Source organism: Trachurus japonicus, chromosome 16 (genome assembly GCF_045865225.1).
Source record: "Trachurus japonicus isolate A0001 chromosome 16, Traja_1.0".
NCBI lineage: Eukaryota > Metazoa > Chordata > Actinopteri > Carangiformes > Carangidae > Trachurus > Trachurus japonicus.
This window is the reverse complement of record NC_140922.1, coordinates 7,127,879-7,152,505: the sequence shown is the minus strand read 5'-3', so window position 1 is coordinate 7,152,505 and position 24,627 is coordinate 7,127,879. Positions and strand designations below refer to the sequence as shown.

Sequence of the window (24,627 nt, the reverse complement as noted above, 5' to 3'; positions counted from 1 at the left end):
CACAAGAGATGGAAGAGAGGGGGGGGACTGGAGAGAAAGAGTGGAGGCACATGGAGACCTAGTTTTAGAGGAGGCAGACAGGTGTTTTGGGGGGAGGGGGGTTGTGAGGGTGTAGGTCGCTCAGGTTCTCTGTGAGGATGTTAGGTGCAGGATCAGTATCCAGGCTGCTCCTGACTGTCAAAGGACCAAAGAATGTTTGGCTTGATAAAAGTCTTATGTAACTTCAGAGCACACTGTTGTGTTACACCTCCATTGTTTCATTGAGTTTCTTTGCTGTATTTACACTGACTTGGTTTAATCAGTCTGAATAATCCTAATACACGACTACTCACAAAAGTTAGGGACATTTGACAAGAATATCCTATAAAAAGTTCATGCTACGGTGATATTCTATCATGAAAGCTTTTTAAGTAGAAGTATGTAATGGTCATTTCTTTATCTCAAACAAAAGCTAACAACAGTGGTGGCTATAGCACAACAAAAATCTCAATGTCTCAATAACTTGATTAGTTTGATCCAAGTGTTGTCTTGATCTCATGATGTCAACATTAACAACGTGGAGAGGAGAGTACTGAAACATTGAGCAATTGAGGACATGTGCATTCAAAAGTTTAGAGAAGGTTGAATGAAGTTCACCTGTAAAGATTATAGTGCATTCTGAAATTTAATCCAAAAGCCAAACATCCCTAACTTTTTGTGAGTAGTGCATGTTGAATTGCACTTTTATTTTGGCGAGATTTATAGAAAACGCATGGTAATGGAAACAAGAGAACGCACTTCTGTTTTTGAAGAAGTGAAACTGGTTGCTACTGCTATACGGTATTACAAGCCAAACATTTAGTCTACATTGTAATAAAAAAAGGTTTCAATTGAATATTAATATTTAATATTCACATTTCATGCTCCCTCCCACCAGTGCCTGAGGGGACGACTAGAGGTCGACAGCAGCATCAGAGAGGTGACAGAAAGACAGAAATCAGCAGCTTATGAGTTTCTTTTTATTGTTCAATGCATGGCCACACACATATACTGGTTTTCTTTTGCACTGTGCATGATGGGACAGTCACTATGGAAATGGTGATGTAGATGGGATACATTTTTAGGAGTTTACAGGGGTCCAAACACAACCCACATTCCTCAGGGAAAGTCATCTGATCCTCTCTCTCGGGAGTCTCCTTTACGACTGACTAGCTACAACATGAGGCTTCATCAGCTGCTCCCTCCCTCCTCCCTCCAACACCACACCTTGATAAATAAATTCCGTATTCTTCTTGTTTTGTTTTTTTTTCTCCTTCCTCACATCTGAAGAACTTGTTCAGTGGATCAACAGACCATAACAACCCTTTCCCTTTCGCTTAGACATTCTTGCATATATCATTCAGATTTAGCTTACAAAAAGCAAAATAAACAACATCATTTGGGTACAAAAATAAAATCCAAATTAAAACCTTTAACAGGGCGACACCTGTCATGTGTTTTTTTTTTTTTTCTCATTTTCTCATACAGAGATAGCACAATACATAAGTCACTGGTCACAAAAGTACACCGCAAATAAAGAAAAACAAAACCAAATGAAAAAAAAAAAAAAAAAGCCACATAGGAAAGAAACCGATCCCGTAGAAGTGTACATCCGTCTTCCTCAACCATTCCAGCCTATGAGCTACGAGAACCACTGGTTTGTTTTTGAAGGCTGGAAGACTGGGGGTGTCAGGTGGACAGAGTGTGTCATCCTCCATCTCTAAAGATGTCTCCATCCATACACCCCCCACTTTACAAATCGCAGCCCTACCAGACTCGCATGTTCCTGACCCCGCTTCTCAAATACAGACTGAAGGGAAAGGGGAGGGGAGGGGAGGAGGAGGAGGAGAGGGGGGGAACAGAAATCCAAACCACTGCTCTAAATATCTATATGGATTCATCTGAGCGCGAGTGTGTTTATGTGTGTGTGTGGTTTCTCTCTCGACACGTATGTACTCGTTTGCTAACATATACAGTGTATTCCTGGTTAGGATGTGAACCAGGGGCACTTAAAAGTTGTGTAGCATCCCCCCACTGTTTCCTCACCCCCGACCACTAGGGGTCACTCTTTATGTTTAGGATTGGGAGTGGGAGATCTGCTTTTTCTTATAGCGCCATTTCGCCCGCATTTCTCTATTTTTTTTTTTTTACTCCACTGTATTTACTTTTCCAGCCATCAAAGCTTTAACTCTTTTCCTTCGAGGCAGCTTTCTTTTGAGTTGTTTTTTTTTATTTATTTTTTGCCTTTGGAGACGCAGATACACACAGAGCAAAAGAGTGGGAGAGAGAGAGGGAGCGAGTGTTGTGATCGATCAGCTGTTCGCAGCACTGACAGCTACCCCCCTTTTGACCTCTCAGCCGATCTCCTTCCACTGACGGTAGAACTCCACGATGTTCTTCAGCTCCATGCCCGCCGAGCCCGCCGCCTGCATCGCCGCCTAGCAGGGGAAAAAACATTTGAAATACAAAACTTTAGATACAACACAACTTTCTATTGAACAGAAAGGAAGAAGAAAAAAGGTCAGTGAAATCAATTAGCCACAGTATGTATTAACTGGGCTGCAACTAACAATCATTCCCATAGCAATGAATCTGCTCATCAACTCTAAGAATAAGAAGAGGCTGACAATGAAAAGTCCTCTTTAGCAGCAATGAACTGTGTGCAAGGGAGAAAGTATATACAGTATATCTCTCTCGTTCCATAAACAACCTTAAAGATGGACATGTCACATCACTTGCCAGCTCACAAGTATGCCTAGGTGTCTTTGATAAGCAAGTATTGATCAATAATTAAAAGCCAGGTTCTAATTTCTTCCAGCAGTGATTAGCTGAGAAGCTAAAGATTAGATTAGATTAATGAGATTAGCTAAACTTCAGCTCTGTATTAGCTAAACTTCAGCTCTGTATACTACCTGCTGCCAACATGTCATGTCAAATGTCATAAGTAAAAGTATGTTATATCAAAATGTAAAAAAAAAAAAAAAAAAATTATGTTATGATCTGTATACTATCTACTACCGTAACATGTTATGTCAAAATGTCATAAGTAAAAGAATGTTACATCAAAATGTAAAAAAAAAAAATATATATATATATATATATATATATATATATATATATATATATATAATAATAAGAAAAGAAGAAAAAAGCAAAAAGATATGTATGTATGACAAATATTCTTATTCTGTGGGTAATGGGGGCGGGACTAGATAAGCATTTGCTTCTCCCGCTTTTCCCTTTCGGCCATGTATTGTATTATTTGATGATGAAGTGTGATGATGATGATTTAAATTGACATGCCCGAAATAAACAAATTGATTGATTGATTGATTGATTGAAGTAAAAAACTAGAAATGTGCTGTCCCTAAAAAAAGAGGATAAATCAGTCTAGTGGATCTTTCTGAAGAGCTTTATCTATGTCACAAAGATTTCAGTGTAAAAAAAAAAAAAATTACCGCACATTATAGCATCATTAGTCAATCAGGATCATATTTTCATTTCTAGCTGAAAGTTAATAGTAAAAAGTTTGTCTTTACACTCACTAAGAATCTCAGTTTTAAGATGGTTTAGGTCTGTGGAACCTGTATGAACACTTTAAAGAGGAACTATATAAGTCTGGTCCCTTTTTCACTGTTTTGCTAACCCTCCTCCTGGCCATGTGCGTCTGTTTACAACAAAGCCGGCCAGAAAGAAATCAACGAGTGGAAGGTAACGTTATATATCATATATGATGTTACGACGTGTTTGTGTAGTTTTATCTGTCATAAACCAGAGATTACAGGTTATGGGGCGTGTTTGTGCAGAGACGAGAGCTGGGACACCGGGGTGGCAGCCCCGATCTTGCAAAGTTGTTTTTCAGCCAAGAGACGCAATAAGTGGAAGGCAGACAGCCTCCATTCTCCCTTGTAAGAAGTTAAGGCATTTATTAAACCATCACAATTACTCCAAAACTGTTTAATCCAGGTAAAAATGTAGCACAGTTAAGCTACAAATCCTACATAGTTCCTCTTTAAATTGACAGAACCTTCACTTCTATCAGTAAATCAGATACTACTACTAATACTGCAAAACCAGGACAGAGCAGTGATGAACACAGTCCATAGATGGCAGCACTGTAGTAAAAACTGAGCAGTTTAACTTGGTTGTGTTTAGGGGAAAAGGGTGGCTCTTGAGTGTCAGTCCATATCAATAATCAAACAAAACGCAGAGTGACTGACCTTCATTGCTGCTGACCGAGTGCAAAGCTCCTCCACTTGATGGCCGGTAAGAATGGTCACCATGCCGGCTGTATCTTCATCCCCGTTGTTCTGGGAGACTGTCAACTGACGACAACTGTCCACCATCTTGTATAGATGCCTAGAAACACAAAATAAGGACCAGTCAAAGTCTTAGTTCGAGGCCAGTTCAGTGATCCAGTGAGAATGAGAAAAAAAATCAGATCAGAACGGAGGCGAGGTTTTACCAGGCTTCAATGTCCTGTCGTTTCAGTTTATCCCTCTCAAAACTTCGACCCGACTCCTTCTGGCAGCGAATGTACCTATGGAAGGAACCAAGAACATTAAGGATTTAAGGTGGAAAAGTGAACTTTCACTATTTTTTTAAAAACAGATACACACCTGTTGCCTTTGCGAAATTCAGACTCCAGGAAGCGGATGCCGTCCCTTGCACCAGCATTTTCCTTCTTCAGTCTGTCAAGTCCATCAATCACTGCAACACACAAGTGGTATGGATCAATTACCTGAGCAAACAGGCTGACTCAGCCCAACAGTCTGAATGCAAGTCAGAGATTGACTTTGAATTTTATATCACTGCCAAAACCAGTGTGTTCAGGCTCGTGTGTTCAGGCTCAGCGCAGTCCAGCACCTCTGAACACATGCGGTGTGAATCACATGTCAGCAAACTGTGAATGCATGTCTGTAATATTCAGGGTTTCTGCAAAGCTCACCAAGATGAAGTTCTCACTATTCACAGAGGTAAATTTAACACCAGTTTAATACCTGCTGTGTAATAAAGAATTTAAGTATGATGGAAAACAATTAGGAATGAACTGTCTAGAATTATTCATCATCACATTTTTTCAGTTGATCTCTGCAGCACTGACCTTAATCCCTAAGGATATAATTAAATAAATTAGAGGAAGATGAGTGGACTAATCAACTGTAAATTTATTCATTTGTGCAAGGTCACTCAATTTTTGTTGTTGCTAAACTCAATATGTGCATGTTATGAAGTGAAATGTCTCTTAACTTCTGTGGCAGTTGAATAACACAGTAGTGTGTGAGTGAAAACATACAAAAAAGGACAGAATTAGCACTATGTCCACTATCTGTCCAACTTTTCATTCAAACACCTTCAAACACAAAATAATGTAGCAGTCAAGAGAAAACAATGAAATTAATTGACATTATACAACGGAAAGGTGAAATCCGGCGATCTGATTGGTTGTTAACCGTGGTATATTGAGCATATACCACGGCTACTATTAGTTTAGTTTAGTTTATTTAGATCCCCATTAGCTTTTGCCACGCAGCAGCTATTCTTCCTGGGGTCTTTTCATCATAATAAATGACAAATACAAACTATTCTAAAGCCTTATCACAGCGCAGGCTATCACTCCGCGTCAGGCACGTATGACTGGTATCCATGACAACGGACTGTTGCAGTCCGTAGTAAAAGACAGTCTGTGTTTTTACGATGTTAAAAAAATGGACTAAAGTAGTTGAATTCACATGTTTAAGGTTAACTTTCACCTCCGGGGAGGGTTAAGAATGGTAGAGGGGATTGAGCAGTGACTTTCACCTGAAAAAAAGCGGAGGAAAAGACGAGATGCAGAGCTAACTAGGAGCTAACGTCTGGAGAGGTGGGACTATTTTTTTCACAGTGAGGCTATTTTATTGGATAATATGTATTTCTGGTTGAATAAAACTACATGAAATTGATTGCGTATCCCTCTTTCATATTGCCTTTATTGGTAACCGTTTTATAAAAGCTAAGGGGCGTTCGGCCCGACGCGAAGCGTCCCCCCTTAGTGGTATAATGAGCATATACCACGGCCTGTCGTGATATATTGCTTAATTAACTTTTAGGCTATTTAATATCTTCCAAGGCCTATGTGAAACTTTTAAATGTCTGAAACACTGTAGAATGCTGCTGTCACGTCTAATTTCAAGTAACTGTGTGAGACTGTTCAAATTTTAGTGAAGAGATGTAGAAGTACTTTTTACATGCATTTGCACAATCATCCCTCTCTCTCTCTACAGTGAAGTCAGGGATCATGAGAAAAGTCCAGACACATCCCTTGTTCCAGACCACTCGGTGAGGTAAATGTCACAATATGGGCCTGAACCAAACACCTCATCCTCTCCTGCTGCTACAGCGGAGGAGGCAGAGCACTGACCTGTCCGTGGGATGATGATGATGAAGCAGCCGCTGCCGGCCAGCTGCCGGATCAGGTTCAGATGCTGGCAGAGAGCAGCTGTGTCTGGCACCAGGTAGGGGGACATGGACGACTGGGCCTTGGGCTGCTGAAGGCTGCCCTCTAGCTGCGACACCTCCAACTGCAAGGAATCGGACAAAGAGAAACCATCAGCTGCTGATGTGTGATCGATGTAAAAGATATACGGGTTTTATGTTGACAGAAACTGGACTATCCCAGGGCTGTTTTAGTGAGATTTAAATGGATGTTGGCTGGCCGATGGCTGCGTCAGCGCTGAGTTGCTGCTCACAGGGAAACACAGACAGGGTAAACAGTCTGGACAGTGATAATGTACAAACCTGTAGTCGGAGCTGGGCCATATCCCTCATTAAGCGATTTCGACGAGCTTCCTCTTCAGCCTGGACAATTACAGATAAAGAGAGGTTGGTTTAACATCAAATGGGACAGCACGAGTAAGTGATATTTCAGTTCCAGGTCATTAAACCATCTAAACTCTCTCACAGGGGAATGATCAGGACACTGCTCTGTCAGATGTCACTCACCATTCGGAACTGGGCCTTGGCCTGCTGGACCAGATTATCCTGCTCCGACTGGCTGATGCTGGTGAAGATGCCAGCCTCTGGGTTGAAGTGCAGCACGTTGCCTTGGAGATTTGTGAGGAAGTGGCCAAAACTGCGAATGCAGCAGACCCGCACCACACACTGGAGGAAAGAGATGGAGGAAAGTGTTTCAAAGATTTAGCTTTTATATTGTTAACAGACTGACTGGATGGTGTCGACACATGTTGTCATAATTTGGATGTTTCAGTGCCTACATATGTTAAACCTAGATTATAGATATGTCAATGTGTTAAAGCTTTTATGTGAACTATGGGACGAATGTCAGGTAATGAGAGGTGTCATTCATGGAGATGAACCCAAGACTTATCCCTCCACCCTTCAGCTCTACACAACTTTTAGCCCATCTTAGCTCAGTGTTTAAGGTGGTAATGTGTCAGTTAGTGTTGTGGTACTCGAGACCGGTCTTGGTCTTGTCTTGGAATCAACAACGTTTTTACTTGATCTTGTTCAAGCTGCAGCGGGATTTTTTCTCAAGACCAGTCAAGACCACAGCTGCAGTGGCATCTGCAACTTTAACATAATTCAAATTAACTTTTCTTTTTAGCTGAGGAATAATGTATATACAGTATATATCAGGTCTCGTCATTATTGTGAGTACTGGAATTGAATACAGTAATGGTCTTGAAATTGGTCTGGCATTTGGTCTCGGTCTTGGACTTTCCATCTCAGCTAGGAGACGGTTGGCCAGACTTAGGGCTTCAGGTTACAAATATAAGGTTTGAAGATTTTCATTGATCCTGCAAGAAAGCTTTTGGAGTATTGTCCAGTGAGCAATTTTGATATTGGAACTGTTCAGTGTTGCCAAGAAAAAAACATAAGAACAGGTCTTTTCAAAGTGAGACCAGAATCAGAAAACCTTTATTGTCCCCTGCAAAAAGCAGTGGAAATTCGTTCCGGGTCGTTCTCTACATGCTCTACTATGTGTTGCTACAATTTCAGACAATAATGGCCCACTGATAAACACCAACTATCAAAACATGCCGTGTTTGTACAACAAGCTTTAGTTAATTTGTACAGCTGAGCTAATGGGTTTTTCTTAACTCTTGATCCACACTGAATTATCTATAAAAGATAAATCCTGTGTGTGTGTTTACCTCCTGCAGGGGGCTGAGGGAAGGGTTACGATGATTAAAGTCAAGGCGGCGATGGGCTATGCTTAGAGCAGGCAGGTGTCGCAGAGCCAAATCCTCAGGCAGCAGCAGACTCTGGACCAGACCCGGCTGCTCACACTCATTTACCAGCTCGGCCACCTCTGCGTTCAGGCCAAGCTCTGCAAAACACACATGGATATATGAAGAAATGAGCTCAACGCTCAGAGCAGAGGCACAAAGAGAAAAAGAAAAGAAATTACACAGGGAGAGAAATATTCTGAGACAAGCGTTAGCAGTGAGTACCTAATTTGATACAGGTACTACTGCAATTGACTGAATGATTATACTTTTCATTAGAAAACCAGATAATTAGATAACGATATAATAAGGTTCAAATGACATTTATGAGTGATCTCCTTTCTGTCTCTTTTTCCACTAAGAAAAAACAAATGTGATGTAGGGAAAAGGACTTTCAAATTTTTTGTTTTAGCATGTAACAGATATCAACCAAAAAAAACAAAAAAAATAAAACTTGAATGTAGAAATCATATTCTTCCCTCTTCAGAGTGTGATGTGCCAGTGACCCATACATTTGTATGTATCCCCGTGTCACATAGTAAAACCAAAAAGTTAAAATCACCATGGCAACTACTGAGGGCAGGTTGACACACAGATGTTCTCTCGCACATTTACCTACTCTGTCTGGTTGAGACGGTCTGTGGTGCTGTCAGTTTTCAAATGACTCATTTTACCATTTTGAACATATTTTCAACCATCCTTCTAACAAGATCTACTTTTACTCTCTGCTTCATCTTTATTAGTATTGCTTCAACAATATTTTTGAGCTGTCAGTTTTCAATATAGTTGAATAGACTTTGATTTCTTTTTATGAAAATATTCAACAATTCAGTTTCATGTAAATCGACCTCCTTCTTACAAGTTCTACACATATATCTTCAGCTACGGTAGCATCGCCTATGTTCATCAGTTGTCAGTTTCCTGTCTTCAAACATGCAGAATATTTTTTTGAAAATCTTGTTTCTACTCCTTTTAACCCTTTTAAATCCATTCATCTCTCAGCTTACAAGTTCTAGCTTCAGCCCTTTTCAGTATTGCTTCAGCATTCACACACAATTTCTTCAGGAAATGCATTTTCTAGTTAAGAATTAATATACAGCGGGGCGTCGCGTGGCGTAGTGGTTAGAGCGGGCGCCCCATGTATAGAGGCACAGTCCTCGCTGCGGTCGGCCCCGGTTCGAGTCCCGCGTCGGGTGCCATTTGCTGCGTGTCATCCCCCCTCTCTCTGCCTCCCCGTTTCCTGTCTGTCTCAACTGTACTGTCTATAAAGGCATAAATGCCCAAAAAATATACTTAAAAAAAAAAAAAAAAAGAATTAATATACAGCGACAAGAAGGAGAAATGCAACAGATGGTCTGGTCCCTGATGACATCATCAACTCAGTCTGGGATTACATGAAGAGATAGCCGGAAGTGAGACAGCCTAAATCCAAGATGCTCGGAACAATCTACCTGCCAAGTGCATTGAAAAACTGCATAAAAGTGTTGTGCACATGGGAAACCTCTTTTTTATTCATGGGCAAAGTCTAGGTGTGGAATATAATGGAACATATTCTTATTTGTCACGTGGCTGTCACGTCCCCTTCACCACAGACATAGAGTTTTTGCATACCAAACCATTCCAGCTCTACTTCTGTCACTTCTGGCTCTACAATTACATAACATTTTGAGTTTACTGTTCACAGAGTTGGAACAAACGAGTTACGACAGCTTTATCTGGTGATGCGGGTTTGCCAAATCTGACTTGGAACAATTATATGAGCAAGTATCACAGAGGAAAATAAGGCAGATCTATGATGAACCTCAAACCCTGACTGCTGCTGTGGGAAGTATGAATCTCTGTGCAGTGCAGTCCAGCAGTAACTCACCAGCCTCGAGCATCTTGCTGCCATCTGGTAGCAGGTTGAGCAGCACAGACAGTCGGTTCCACAAACTTTGAGAACTCTGCGGAGAGAACAGTGGATTACAACTGGCCAAATATTATATACTCCTGAGATGTCGGTGTTGGGCGGTCGAAGCAGGAGCCGCTGCGCCCTTTACCTGAGCACACATGAGGATGATGTCAGTATTGGTCCTTAGCCAGTCAAGGAAAACCTTCACCACTTGGATCAACCCCTGATTGGTCAGGATCTCCAGCTTCTCTAGGAGGGTTTTTTCACTATGCACTGACTGAGTGCTGTGCTGGCTTCCTTCTGAGTCAGAGTCCAAATCTGGAGACAAAAAAGATGAGCAAAACTTTGATTTGACATCTTTGTGAATGTATGATACATCTATGTTACTATTTATTCATAGTTGTTGTAACCCTAACCCTGTAATTATGATATGAATGATATGAGCATCAACTTCTTCAGTCTGTTTTTTTTTTTATAGTTATACTGATGTGTTGTTTCTTATTAATGTAATGAGACTAATGTATACTTTTCTTTATCAATTCTATTCATTTCATATTATTTAAAGGGATAGTTCACCCAAAATTTAAATTTCACTCATTATCTACTCACCCTCATGTCGACTAATTCCAATTTGGATGAACCAGGGTCCGTCCTCTTCCCAGTTCGTCCAAATTTGACGAACCAGGAAGAGGAGCTTCCGCTACAAAACAAGCTTGAAATATAGACTTATTTACTTTTTTTCGGAACAATTTCGCATTTCGGGGCTTCAATACAAGATGGACATTACAACCGAGCAGCATGGAGGTATTTGGATGTTTTTTGGTGTGTCTTTTTGTTACGAAGACAGTTGGTATCCATTTGCAACCGTTATATGGACATGCACTGCTATGCCGAGACCCCCTGTAACTCAGAGAAGCCACGGAGGACTCTGAAACTTCTCCCAGCCCTTAGTCGACATGAGGGTGAGTAGATAATGAGTGAAATTTCAATTTTGGGTGAACTATCCCTTTAAATTGAAAAAAAAAAAAAAAAACACAGATAAACAAACAAAACTACAGATTCAATGTAAAAACTACAGATTCAATGTAAAAAAACAAAAAGCACATTACCATGTTCATTGGTTCCATTGGCAGTACCAGGATTCATGTCAGTGGGTGAATCCCCAGGAGGCGGGGGAGTCTCTTGGGACGGGGGAGCAGAGGCGTCAGTGGGAGTGGGGATACCCGAGGAAGAGGAGGCTTGAGGCCTCAACAGCATGTTACTGAAAGTGGGCGCCAGGCGGAAGCAGCGCTTGGCCTGGAAGAGTTGCGAGGACATGGCCTGGAGGTTGCTGCTGATGCTGGAGTCGCTGGCCGTGAGCGGCCCGTTCGTGGTGGGAGGGGTCTCGCCGTCCCGGTCCGCTCTCTCTTCCTTGGTCTGGTCTTCCTCCTCCACCTCCTCCTCCTCCTGATGCTCCCGGGCCTGACCCTCCAAGTTGTCAGAGTTCTCCGCGTCTTCCATGTCCTCCAGATCCGAGCGGGACTCCTGGCTGTTCATGTCCGAGTCGGTCTCTACGTCAAACGCCGTCCCACCTTCCTCCTCCTCTTCCTCGGAGCCGCTGCCCCAGCTGCCCTCCTCGCCCAGGCGGTCCCTCTTGGTCTCCTTCCTGACGGAGGAAGGGTTGAGGGGCGGTGCCGTCGTGGCGCCTCCTGTCGAGTCGGCGCGGCCTCTCTTCTCCTCGTCCTCGTCTTCGTCTTCTTCGCTCTCGAAGCCTTCGCTGAGGTCGCTCTCGTCCTCTCCGCGGCCGTCCTTGCGGGCGCAGCGGCGTCGGCGGAGTCGAGAGAGGCGGGTGTACTTCTTCTTCTGCCTTTGCTTGTCCTCTTCCGACTTGCGCTGCTCCTCTGCGCTGCTGTGCTTTTTGGCGGTAACCCTTTCGCAGCCGTCTCCATCCTTTGCCGCCTCCTCCTCCTCATCCTCTTGCTCCAGGGAGCCGTTCTGCAGAGGCCTCTCATCACACTGATCTGTCGGGGGAGCTGACGGATCCTTAACCTCCGGGTCATCTAGACAGGAGAAGAAACATTCACCGTTTGTGATTGTTGTTTTATCAGGCTGATTGTGAACGACGTTTCTCTGAAATCTTTTGCATTAACAAGATATTTCACATGAAAAAACAAAACGTTCTCCGCTGGGTTATTCCTAAAAGAGTACGTCAGACAGAGTAAATAAATGTGTTCAATTCTTGACAGCCAGCCGAGCCAGGACATGAGTGGGTAAATACATTATAATAAGAGAGGAACTTCACATACGGCTGTAGTTCTCCCAAAAGACTTGAAACCACAAAGAGCACCACTTACAGTATATCCTACAAGATGTGGCTGATGAGGACAAATTGGGACTGACACACTAAACAGGCATTTGGAGTTTTCCTCTGTGGTGACGCAGGAGGATTTTTTTTTTTCTTAGAACATCTAGATACAGTTGTGAGAATTTCTTTTCTGCACATATGGAGACAGGGTTCTCCTTCTCTTACCTGTGGCGTCCGTGTGAAGTGGAGGCACCTGGCTCTCCGCTTCCTCCAGCTCAGCCTGCAGCCGGATGTTCACGTGGTTCACCAGGTGGGAGAACAGGGCCAGAGTAAAAGCTATGGATGCGCTGTACTGCTTCGACCCTGAAGACACAATAGACCAACAACAATCATCACCTTTACAGTGGAGATATTAGAGCCATTCTTGTATATTTTGTTTGATTATTATTATCATCATTAATATTACTGAACTGTTTGGATAAGTTTATGTTTTTATTTGACTGTTTAAATATTCATAGTTGTTGATAAGCCACCCCCCAGGAAATGAGGACATAAAACAGGAGAGAGGGACAGGTGTCTCATACGTATACGATTTAAAGGGATAGTTCAACATTTTGGCAAATTGGCCCATTGCCATAATCCCTATAGTCATAGCAGTAGGTTTGTTACCTTTAATTGTCGGTGCAAGCTATTTTTCAAACTCATCAAATACACAATCCAACAACTCCAAAACGCTCTGGTGGACAAGTTGTTACCTGCACATTCACCACGCTATGAGATAATAACGGAACATTAGGAGACAGAGTTGTTTTCGAGACAAAACTGAAAAAACTGCCCCCAACGGGTACGCGCATCAGCGGTTTTGCATGAATTTACCTCGAAAACAACTAACATTCTGTTATTATCTCATAGCGGGGTGAATGTGCAGGTCACAAATTGTCCACCAGAGCGTTTTGGAGTTGTTGGATTGTGTATTTGATGAGTTTGATGAGGGAAACCAAGAAATCCCATTAGCCTCCGTAGTGTAGCTCTGAGCAGCTCGTGCCTCTGCTTCGCCATTCTAAAAATATCTTGCACCTACAATTAAAGGTAACGAACCTACTGCTATGATTATAGGGATTATGGCAACGGGCCAATTTGCCAAAATGTTGAACTATCCCTTTAAACATGAGACGTTTGAGTCATATACAGCTAAAAACTTATTATGGAATTTTTCATAATTATTCTTATTTGCATATGCTATAGACCGACATGGCCTCTGAAGATGATACAAAGTGAAAAGACCACCACTACTGTTGCTTTACTACTTGAAAGCTAGAAATAATGATCAAAATAAACACGTTAATCAGCCACAGTCTGGATGAGCTTAACATGTCACTGACCTCCTCTCTTCAGGCTGTGCACCACCATCAGACAAGTAACCACCATCTTGAAGATGAGGGTGTCGGGCAGCACGGGACAGGAGCTGTCGGCGTGCTGCTGCTCCTCCTCTTCCTCGCTGGGGGAGTGGCCAGCACCGCCGTGTGCTGGAGGCGGCAGGTAGAACAGCACCAGGTTGAAGTCCTCCAGCACCGACTGGCAGAGCGACGTCAGCTCCGTCTCCATCAGACTGCACAGACAGAGACACGGGAGGGGAAACAGCACAATGACAATGATTTATTTGATATATTTGGATCTATTTTATTTGGATCCCCATTAGCTGATACAGTACACATCAACTATTCTTCCTGGGGTTCACTTAAAATATGTATCAATAGGAATACACAATCACAGCATAAGCAAAAACCAAATTAACAAACAAAAATTATCTACAATTAGATTGCTCAAACAATGTACAGTATATAAAAAATTATGTACGACCAATAATTGAAACACATGATCAGATACAGAGACACAAAAACAAAACAAGTACCACTACAAAGCAAAAAATGAAACTAAAATTTAAAAAAAAAGACAAGTGATGTGTTGAAAAAAATACATGGTAAACACAATTTAACAATGAGAAAAATATAGTGGTTCAACAGGCTATACAGGTTGACTGTATTATGTGCTCATTCGTGTGGCCTTTTATATTTGCTCATGAAAAGTATAAACACTTTGTCTGGAGAATCACCGTGTTGGGTTCACTGGATTTTCTTCACCTAAGTTCATACTTAACAATTTCAAATATTTGATTGAGTTGTATACAATCAGTGGGTTGGGATTAAAAGTGCAGTGAAAACAAAAGGTTGCTTTAGGTTGTTAGACAGTGTGCTGCCAGTCAGGCACAAGCTGGCTCACCTGTTTTTGGGCTGCAGCAGGCTCTGGAGGTACATGAAGCTCACCAGGAGGCGCTTAATGTCCTTTGATCTGCAAGAAATTACGCAAACTGATTACACACAATTCCGTCACAGACACACTGTCATAGAGGTGTTAATGAACTAATAACGTTTAAACCTCCTGGTCACAGTTAGAGGTGGTGTTGTACTGGACCTCATTATATTCAGAGTATCTTCTAATAGTCTGACATCTAAGTGCATTTAAACAGAAAAAAAACACCTCTTAACACCTCCTTTAACTGTGACTTCAGTAATAGACATATACGGTAATTGAATTTACATATGTCTGACAGCCAACAAAAACAAACTCATAAAGAGTCAAGACAGATCTAATGGCAGCCTTGTTGATCTGGATTGCTTTAGACTAAAGAGGCGTCCTCAGTAAAGAGGTGCAGAGAGCTTTCATTACAAACACACACCACACCGGAGTCAGTGTGCTTCATGTCAACAAAACAAAACAACATTGTTTTCTGTCCTGGTGGCAAAAGAATTTGTTAATCTTATTCGTTTCATGCACAATAGCATTTCAAATAATCCTGACTATAAATGAACAAACAGCCACAGTGTGTCTTAGCAAGTAAACCTATTCAAGTGTCTTTGAGAGCTTATTTTAAGTTATTTTGGGGGCATTTTTATTTTATTCCTACTAGATAGGACAGTGTAGAGAGACAGACTGAAGGAATGACATGCAGTAAAAATATCATCTCAGTCGGGAGCTTCAGGGGGCTATGCCAACATTGGACAAGCTCTCACCAATCAACTACCGAGCACCCCATGTCCTTGGCAGCTCTTTAGAAACTATCATGTAAAATTCATCTATAGACCATGAGACAAAAAAATCTCCTGAAACATTTCACATCCTACATTTGTATATTTGTCTTTTATTCCTCCTCAACCCCGTTCCATTTGCTGCTTAAACAAACTAATTACCCCACAGGGATCATCATCATCATCTAATCCCTCTGCAGTGAGATGCAGCGTAATCCCACCAGTGGTTAGAGTGCCTTTGTGATTCAAAATGCGACAACATGTCGGTAATTAAACAAAGCCCCAAAAATCAATTGGGGCTGGATCAAAATGACTCGGGGATGTCGGTACAATAAAGACAAAAACATTCTGCTTATTTCAAATCTGAGCAACCAGTGAAAACCAGTAGTGATACCACTGCTGTCCAGACAGAGCCAGCAAGGATGGAACCCAAAATTAATTCATACGTCAAAGAATCTACAAGAATTAATTAAAGCAATTTATACATATTTACACATAACAAAACATTCCTAATCTAAAATTTGACTTGCATACAATATGAACTGGATTTATCAGTTTACCGAACAGCCCAGACATCATCCACACCCTCCTCACCCTCACCTTTGTCGAGATGGAGACAGCTTTTTCATTTCCTGCTTCTTTACTTGATGGTACATCTTGGCAGCTTTGTCAAATAGGCGCTTCAGGTTGCCGTAGGCGCCCTCGAAGGGGGCATCTGATTGGATGCTAAGCACAGATAGATTATCTGTTAAGATGTGTACCTTATCAGATTTGGTTCAATTTCCAATATGACTTGAAATGGCACATGAGGGTTCCTCACCAGCGTAGGTAGTAGTAGGTTGCTTCAACGTTGTAGAACTTGCTCCCTGCCAGTGTGCCCAGTTGGTTGAAGGGCATTCCTGCAGATGGTGGGTGAAGCATTAAGTAAATAAATTCACATTTATCTTTAGAGTGGTCTGAGGTGAACAACTGAGAATCATTAGCTAATGTAAAAAATAAAGATAATGATGCAGTGATAAAGACAAGACCACAAATGACTTCAGTAGCAGTATAGAAGTGCTCCTTTTAATGAAAAGTATCCATTATGATGTAGCAAAAGCTGGAGGTGCTGTCTCATAATGAAAACATATTAAGAGAGAGTGAAAACTGCTGGCATCAAATATCTGACCAAGTTGTACCATTTATTTTTCACTACTATAATCATATGTATTAGATGGAGAGGTACAGGGAAGATGGTGTTTAAACAAAAAACTAAACTATAAGTACTTTTTAAAATTTTATTTACCATGCATTTTTCATTTCCTCTTTTTCCTAACAATGGAATGAAGTGATCGAATTACTGGTATTTATGATTTGTCGAAAAGGGTTGGGATTCAATAAGCACAGCTTCTTCTCACTCATTTACGAATATGTATGATTATGCTTTTGTGTTTTTGTTTCCAATTGTTGTTCCTCAACTTGTTTATGTTATTTACATATGAAGGAACAAACTGAATATATATATATATATATATATATAGAGTAATGTATAATGTAAGAAAAAGTAATGTATTTATGCCCTTCTATGTTACTGCAAGAGCATAAAAACAAGAAGCACCTCTAGAGGGAGCCAGGCTGGCCCTCTCCAGTCTTCATGCTAAGCTAATCTGCTGCTCCACAAAGCTTGATATTTACTATACAGAGACAACAGTGACCTGAGGGATGTGAACAAGACAGTGAACAAGTCCCAACCTCCAAGTTCCCAAGTGGGTTTAATAGCTTTGATCATCACATTGTTCCACAATAATTAAAAAAATATATTATTATTCAGTGTCCATTCTTTCTTTTTCTATTGAACAAATTGGTTTAACATTTTTCAACATGTTATTATCTAAAGAATCCCACCTAATTGAAATTATTTTTCAAACTCAATGTTCCTGACGTTCTCCGCCGGTTGTCCTCAACAACGGGAGCAGCAAAGTGCTGTGTTAAGAATTTTGCACGTCACTCACCCACATGCGGCATGACAGACAGGGCCTGGTGGTAAAACCTCTCTGCCAGCTGCTCGGCCTCCACTCCAGCAAGCTCATTCTGGTAACGGGCTGCAGGGGAAAGAACATAAAAAGACACATACAATAATGAATCATGAGAAACAAGAGAACAGAACAGATACAGTGGTCTTGGTCATGAAATCTATAGGAGCACAGGATCATAACAGAAAAGATGTAGGATGATAGAGATAATGGATCTCATGTTATTTCAGAAATAAATACAGAAAAACTCCTGTATATTTCTACAATGTTCAGATAAATTATGTATATCCAAAAAAACAATCTCTGTATCAAAGTCTTACAACACTGTGCCAATTAAACACTTAAGCTAAGCCAAAATTTCCCACGCTGAATCAGACACACATGCTGTCTCACACCTCTACAAGCTGGTTAAAAGAGATGAATCAATTGCATATTCTATAAGCGTGTTATTACCTAGATCTCCAAGGTAGACCAGACAGCGATGACAGGCCATCTGTGCCCACTCCATCTCCTTAGGGGTGGCTGACACGGGTTTCTTTCGGCCTGCGGGGAACAATTACACAATGTATTATTTTTTTTCCATTTCAAGCATTTGGTTGATGCACTTACACAGAATGACTTGGAGTTATGTAACAACAGAACCAGCTTAAATTCCAGCAAAGCAATAGTGAGAGAGGAGCCTGAATGTTATATATTCCTTTGTCCTGATAAGATTAAATTATACTTTGTGCAGGAAGACAGGATTACAGACCCCGTTATGTCTAAAAACACAGACACCTGCTGGTTTTGTCGTCGCTCACAAGAGACTGGCTGCTCCACATATTTGTCTGCTTTGCATAGTCCAGGGGGAAACACTGACACTTGACACGACATTCAAACAATGGACACACAAACACCTTGTGGGAAGGCAAAGGTGTGATAACACGGAGGAGTCTGAACAGAGGGCATTGTAAAACCAGCTGTAATTCAAGGCTGACCTTTAACCCCGTGGATGATTTAGAGAGGTTGTGCGGTTTAGATATTAAATCCACAAGTTTGAGAACAAACAGAAAACACAAGAAAGGAAAATGAATGGAGCAAAAAAGGTAAAAGAAAAGTCTATTAGTTTGTGGATTTGGGTTCATTTCTTAATTGAAACTTAATAATAGACTAAAACAAACTAATAAAGCTTTTCTTCAGACAACATTGGATTTGATATAGTAAGGAAAAGCCTTGTTAACAATGGGGTTGTTCCATTTGTGTGTCTGAGTGAGCCATGTCACTGAAGCAACATTTGACTATTTACATCTGTATTTTATTTGGTGTGAAAGGTTAAATGTCCTCGGTGACAAAGGTTGATCAAGTGATCAACATTTTACCAAGGGACTTATCAAATATATGGATGAATATGTGTTTTGCGCAACTGACCAATCAGTGGGTCTGTGACGTGGGTCCAGTCGATGCAGTCCTGCAGCTCCAGCTGGTAATGCGACTGAATGTAGAGCAGTAGGTGCTGGTAGAAACCCACACCGGCGATCAAGTGTGTACGGTAGGCGCACTCCAGAGCGCTGCGACTGTGGATGTGCTACGGTGGAGGAAAGAGAAACAAATGCGAAAAACTCATGAGAATGCTAATACTAAGCATAGAAAACTAAAATGTACCCAATGAGCAGTTAAAGGTCACATTAAATGCAGATAAAGAATTGTTCAAATTAAAAATGACAAGAAAAAATACTTCTCAAATCTTGTCAGAATTTAGGTTTTTGCATTTCAAGAAGAGACTTCTTAAATCAATAATAAAGTATATAATATAAAGTCAACATATAAACAACCAATATCTTGATTCAAGTGCTAAAATGTCTATAACTTAATCCTGCTCTCTTTTTTGGCCACTTCAAGGCAGCAAAAAAAGTTGTGAAGTTGTGAGACACAAGTTACAACTACATGTTACATCTGATACTTAACATAACATTTGCATTCATTTGGAGTCGTGTCCACCTGATGATTAAAGGCCAATATTCACTGTCTAGTCTGCTTCTTTTGCTCTGTTTTTTGTGTTTGCCCACCCCTGACAGGAACGTCTGGCTCTTTAGCTGCTAAACGCTCCAATATATTTACTAGTGAGATGGTGTGAGGTGATGATGAGTTTGGCACTGAGGGTTTTCTCAAAAAACAGCTGCCTGATGCAGCTGAAAACGATACCGAGAGTAAAGTGAGTGTGAAGGTGCGGGCTGTGGTGAAGCTTCACATAATAATTCTCTGTAAGTTCCTCTATCACACTGTTCAATATTCACAAGCATCATTCTTATTGCATAATTTGTCTGACACACGAGTTGCACCTTTTTATAACAACCAACCAGCAGAGACTACATATGATTATGGTGTTAAGGGCTTTAATGTGTCGGCCCAGTTTTTTAACATGTGCACTGGGACGGCCCATGCAAATCATGTACACACTCTTGGTATTTCACGGGCTAGTGACCACAAAACAGCAGATGTCGGGTTAGAGTTGACCTTTGTGCAGAAGCTGAGGTGACGGGCCAGTTAACGAGCTAAAAAGTGGTTTGCTAACACGCAACAGGAAGTCACGGACAGTTACCTTCTTGTTGGTCTTGATGACCTGGATGACCTCATAGTAAACCTTCCTCCAGAGCAGCTCCTCAGCCTTACGGCCGTAGTCCACAGGGTGGAGGAACATCAGCTTCACACAAAGCTCCCGCAGCCTGGAAACACACAGGAAGAAAAACAGACACACGTGTGCATGAGCGTAGGAGGCGGTTGGCTGAGGTCACCAGTTTGACGAGACAGGAGTTACAGCACACAGACATCCCTACTTTGACATATAGGCCCGTGTGCAAAAGAGTTGGAACAGGCAGGCGGTTAATTAATGAGTCAATCAAAAGAAAACTATTCGGAAGTTGTACTGACATTAATAACTCTTGGACAGAAGCCAATATTTACAGGTTTGAGTCATACTCTTCATGACAGTGGATCAAACATACAGTCAGCTGCCAGTTTATTAGACACACCTGTACTAACAGGTGCAGTTAAACACACCAGGCCTGCAATAAATTCTACCCTCATAAACTTCATCATGTTCAACTTTTTTGTTGACCATCTTACAGGTGTTTACCCAACCACGGGTCACTATGGAAGATGTAGTTTGTGGTACTGTTGTATTGTATTATGCTTTATATTATTATATTATTATTATTAGTAGTAGTAGTAGTAGCAGTAGTGGTAGTAGTATTATCATTATTTTGTCCACCTCATTTACAGGTGCATCTCAATGAATTAGAATATCATGTAAAAGTTTCCAGTGGTTCAAGTCAAATAGCCCCAACCAAGTATTCAGAAAGCCAACATTACATTTCCATATTAAAAATGCTTTTTTAAATTGGTCTTTTGTAATATTCAAATTGTTTGAGATACTGAAGTTTAGGTCTCCGCTATATGTAAGCCATAACCATTAGAAACAAAAGAAATTAAATATCCTAAATAAAAACATGAAATGTTTCATGCTGTTTGTAATGGATCTCTATAATGTATATCTGTATTGCATTACTGACACAAAACAAACTTTTCTATGCTATTCTGATTCATTGAGATGCACCTGTATATGTGCATATGCTAAGTAAAGGAGATAACCGAGTGCAAATTCAGGTTCAGGACCATCGATGAGTAACAAGACAGAAAGAAAGACATTTTAACACATCGCTTTGAGTTCTTTCCACAATTGTTTGACATTTCAAAGACAAAGCAGATAAATCGACAATAAAAATAATCATTGGTTGCAGCGCTGCTTGACAGACACCGCATCAACTATAACTGATAATTCTGGCACTAATGGACAAAAGATAATAACTTATGCATCACCAAGAAGCCTGTGTGACTCACATGATCTGTGTGAACTGATTCATAAGTCAGAGTCATTCACCAGAATATTGTGAAATCTCAGTTCGCATTTCATGAATGCAGCCAGTGACAAGATCATGTTAATGCAGCTAGGCAAGTAGAGGCAGTACTTCTCTTTTATCCCTATCTCTGTACTTGGGTCTTCCATTCTGCAATGCCAGAGAGGACAAGATAAAAACAATAACAAATGTATGACTACAGTTCTCAGTCTGAACTACAGACAGGTGTAAAATCATCTGAAGGCAATGGGATATGGTTGATCCAAATGCATTGTCTCTGAGCATTGTGAGATTAGATAACATCTCATCTCAGTCTCTCTGACATGACATTAATCATGTCATGTCTCTCACATTTACCTCCAAGTTCCTCTTTCTCTCTTTGAGCTTTCTGTTTGCTGATTATGCAGATAAACACAGCAATCCTGTTCCCAGTAGTATGAGTAAAGTGATATGTTTATCTTATCTCATCATACAGAGATCACAGTTTATCAGTGGGAGATAGTATCACCAGTCGAGTTGTCTCTGTGACCTGGATGTACGGTAACAGGGGCTTGTGAAATAAATAAGGGGCACTGAGCATCTCTCTGAAAAAAGCAAAACAGAGACTCAGTCATGTCAGCTATTTATTTATTTTTAAAACACACACTGGACATACTTGTTGCGAAGGCTGATGTTCTCCGGCTTGAAGACCTCTCTGTAGGATGCTTTACTGCCGATGATGACATCCAGTTTGTGCACAGACTCCACGACAGCCCTGGGTGACGATGGGAAATGAGACAGCATCAGCACATTGTCACAAGGCTAAACATTTACAAGGCGATAAGGGATGTCAGGAGCTAGCCACTAAAAATCCCTTCCGTTTCATTTCTCAGGAACAAAGACTGTGGTGGCAAATGCAGCAAATCTCTCTAATTACACTGTCAGGTTAAGGCAGCATGTTAGGCCAGTCTTCGTTGGCCTGACAGGTCACTGACCAGAGCAATTAGTGAAATGTGTCTTACAAAGCGTTGAGTTTAGCACAATAACGTTCAATTAGCACCTTGGTTAGCTCGGGGGAAACGGCCTCGCCAACTTACCTGTAAAGCCGCTTGATGAGAAGGACTTTCGCCTCTGGCTCGCTGTCCTGCCCCGGTCCACTCATATTAGCGACTGTCCGGTTGTTTGATCACCCGCTCCAGCGTCCAGCCTCCGTCTTCCTCCTGTCCTCCCGACTCACTCGGGTTTGTTCCCCGGCGGTGACAACCGTGTTGATAACCAGCTAGCGCTAGCTACCAAGGTAGCGTTAGCTCTCTCCCCCTTCCCTCCGAGTCTCTTTCGTTTCTTGTGTCCTTTGGCAAGTCCCCCTCTACCCATCCGCTCTGAACCCGGGTAGGAGGGGGGGCCCGGTGGTTTACGCTCTTCCTGGTCAGCTAAAACGCTCTGATAAGCTCCTTGTGTTGTTCCCCGTACCAGCCATTGCTACGAAGGCGGCCATTATTCCTATCAGGCAGTGACCGCCTGGGTATCGCGAGACTAAAGAATATAGTCACGAGATTACGTTGGGGGTTGCCAGGTAACGTAAAAAAAACCCTCTTTGCCGAAAATCTTCATTACAACCCGCCTACCCACAATTTAAAAAAGAAGGGGAAAAAATCTCAATAAAGAAATATACATAAATATAATTAGGACGAAAACCAAGCAATCAAGCAATTATATTCATGATGCTGGCACTAAATTAAGATGAATCAATTAGAAATTTTGAGAAAGGATGAAGTCTTCACTTTTTGTCAAAGGTTTTGTTTCATCAAATGGACATTTTTATCCTATATTTACAATGATCATCATAGCCTATTATATTCACTCCAATAATAATTTTCCACACTAAGTAACATGTTGAATGAGTTAGGCTATAGCCTTTGGCCAGCTCTCAATCAAATGACTGATTTATTATTAAATTATTGAATACATTGAATGTATTCAATGGGGACTTTGCCCCTGTGCACATATAGGTCACTCAGACTGGTGTGCCTTTTCTAATTCTGCTATATTATATTTGTGGTTGAATGTAACTTGTACTTGAACTTACTTCATTCATTTCATGCTATTTAATGCTTTGATGATATAGGCTACTTTTGCAAATATTGCACTTTTCACTGCATTGCAATTCTTTGACAGAAATCAATATTACTTTGCAGAGCTACAATATTATTGGAAAACATAATCCACAAATAAATTATTTTGTAATATTAGAAAATCAAGTAGTGACAGCACTACCTCTCGGCACCAATAAAGTGATCCCTATGTATTAACAAGTAATATAATTGGCTACGTATATCAGTATGAGATAAATCAGTAAATCTCTTACTTTTAGTACTTCCAGTTTATTTTAATGTTGGTGTCATTCCTGTGTTTGCCAACAGAGGTCTATAAAGATCTAAGATTATTTAATATCCCTACAACTGCAGTGTTGAAGTCATAAAGAAATGACATTTTGAGAGATGCTCGCTTCCATATAGTTCATATATTTTTATGCATCCCTGAATGTGGAAGCAGGATGACAGATAATCATATCAGAGATTAATACAATTTCTATGGGTTTTACATAATGGTTAGTGAGAAAAGCAGCAGTTTAACAAAGATTCTGGTTCTTTTTCTGGTATCGTATAAGCAATGTAATAAATACATATATATAATATATATATATATATACATTATAAATACATTAGGAGAATGTTAGATTCTTGTTACACCAGTACATTAAATAATGTTAATTTCATGGTGACATTACGAGTTATAGGATAGAATAAGTACATGGGCGTATTTGATGCTTGTGTGTGGAGCAGATTTAAGTGGAAGTCTGGTGGCCCTGTTTGTTCTGTTTACACAGCATGAGCCATTGCTCCTCCATTGTGCTAATTTTTTTTTCTGCTCTGTCCAAACTCAGAAGTTGCCAACCCACTAAGGAACTGCAGGCGATTAAGTGTAGGAGGATGAGGATAATTACAAGCTTGCTATATTCAGTCGAGTCCACCAGCTCCCGCCTGCCATCCTCACTCTCAGCACCTCAGCTGGTGAGAGGCAGAGGAAATGGTCTGCTCCACTCCCCAAGGGAAGAATCACAGCCCTGACGTGCAGAAAAAAAATATGGACAACCCAGATGAGCAAGCACTGTGATGCAACCACAAGGCACACACCCGTGATCTACTAAATTGAAGCGAATGAGCTTGTAGATCTAG

At 41.0% G+C, this 24,627-nt stretch overlaps 1 protein-coding gene across 1 annotated transcript; it reads right to left on the bottom strand.

Moving 5' to 3' along the window:
• Window positions 1–983: 983 nt before the first annotated feature.
• On the bottom strand, window positions 984–22,911 carry smg5 (SMG5 nonsense mediated mRNA decay factor). Its single transcript, XM_085803621.1, has 22 exons — window positions 22,489–22,911; window positions 22,068–22,166; window positions 20,098–20,221; window positions 18,927–19,083; window positions 17,973–18,062; window positions 17,499–17,588; window positions 16,328–16,406; window positions 16,108–16,233; window positions 14,702–14,770; window positions 13,804–14,030; window positions 12,647–12,784; window positions 11,247–12,176; window positions 10,286–10,455; window positions 10,114–10,189; window positions 8,172–8,347; window positions 7,000–7,158; window positions 6,796–6,855; window positions 6,419–6,578; window positions 4,638–4,728; window positions 4,484–4,558; window positions 4,239–4,377; window positions 984–2,456 (listed from the first exon to the last, which is right to left on the bottom strand). Exons 1-22 carry the CDS (start codon window positions 22,551–22,553, stop codon window positions 2,373–2,375), a joined length of 3,384 nt encoding a protein of 1,127 aa, XP_085659747.1. The 5' UTR covers window positions 22,554–22,911; the 3' UTR covers window positions 984–2,372.
• Window positions 22,912–24,627: the final 1,716 nt, after the last annotated feature.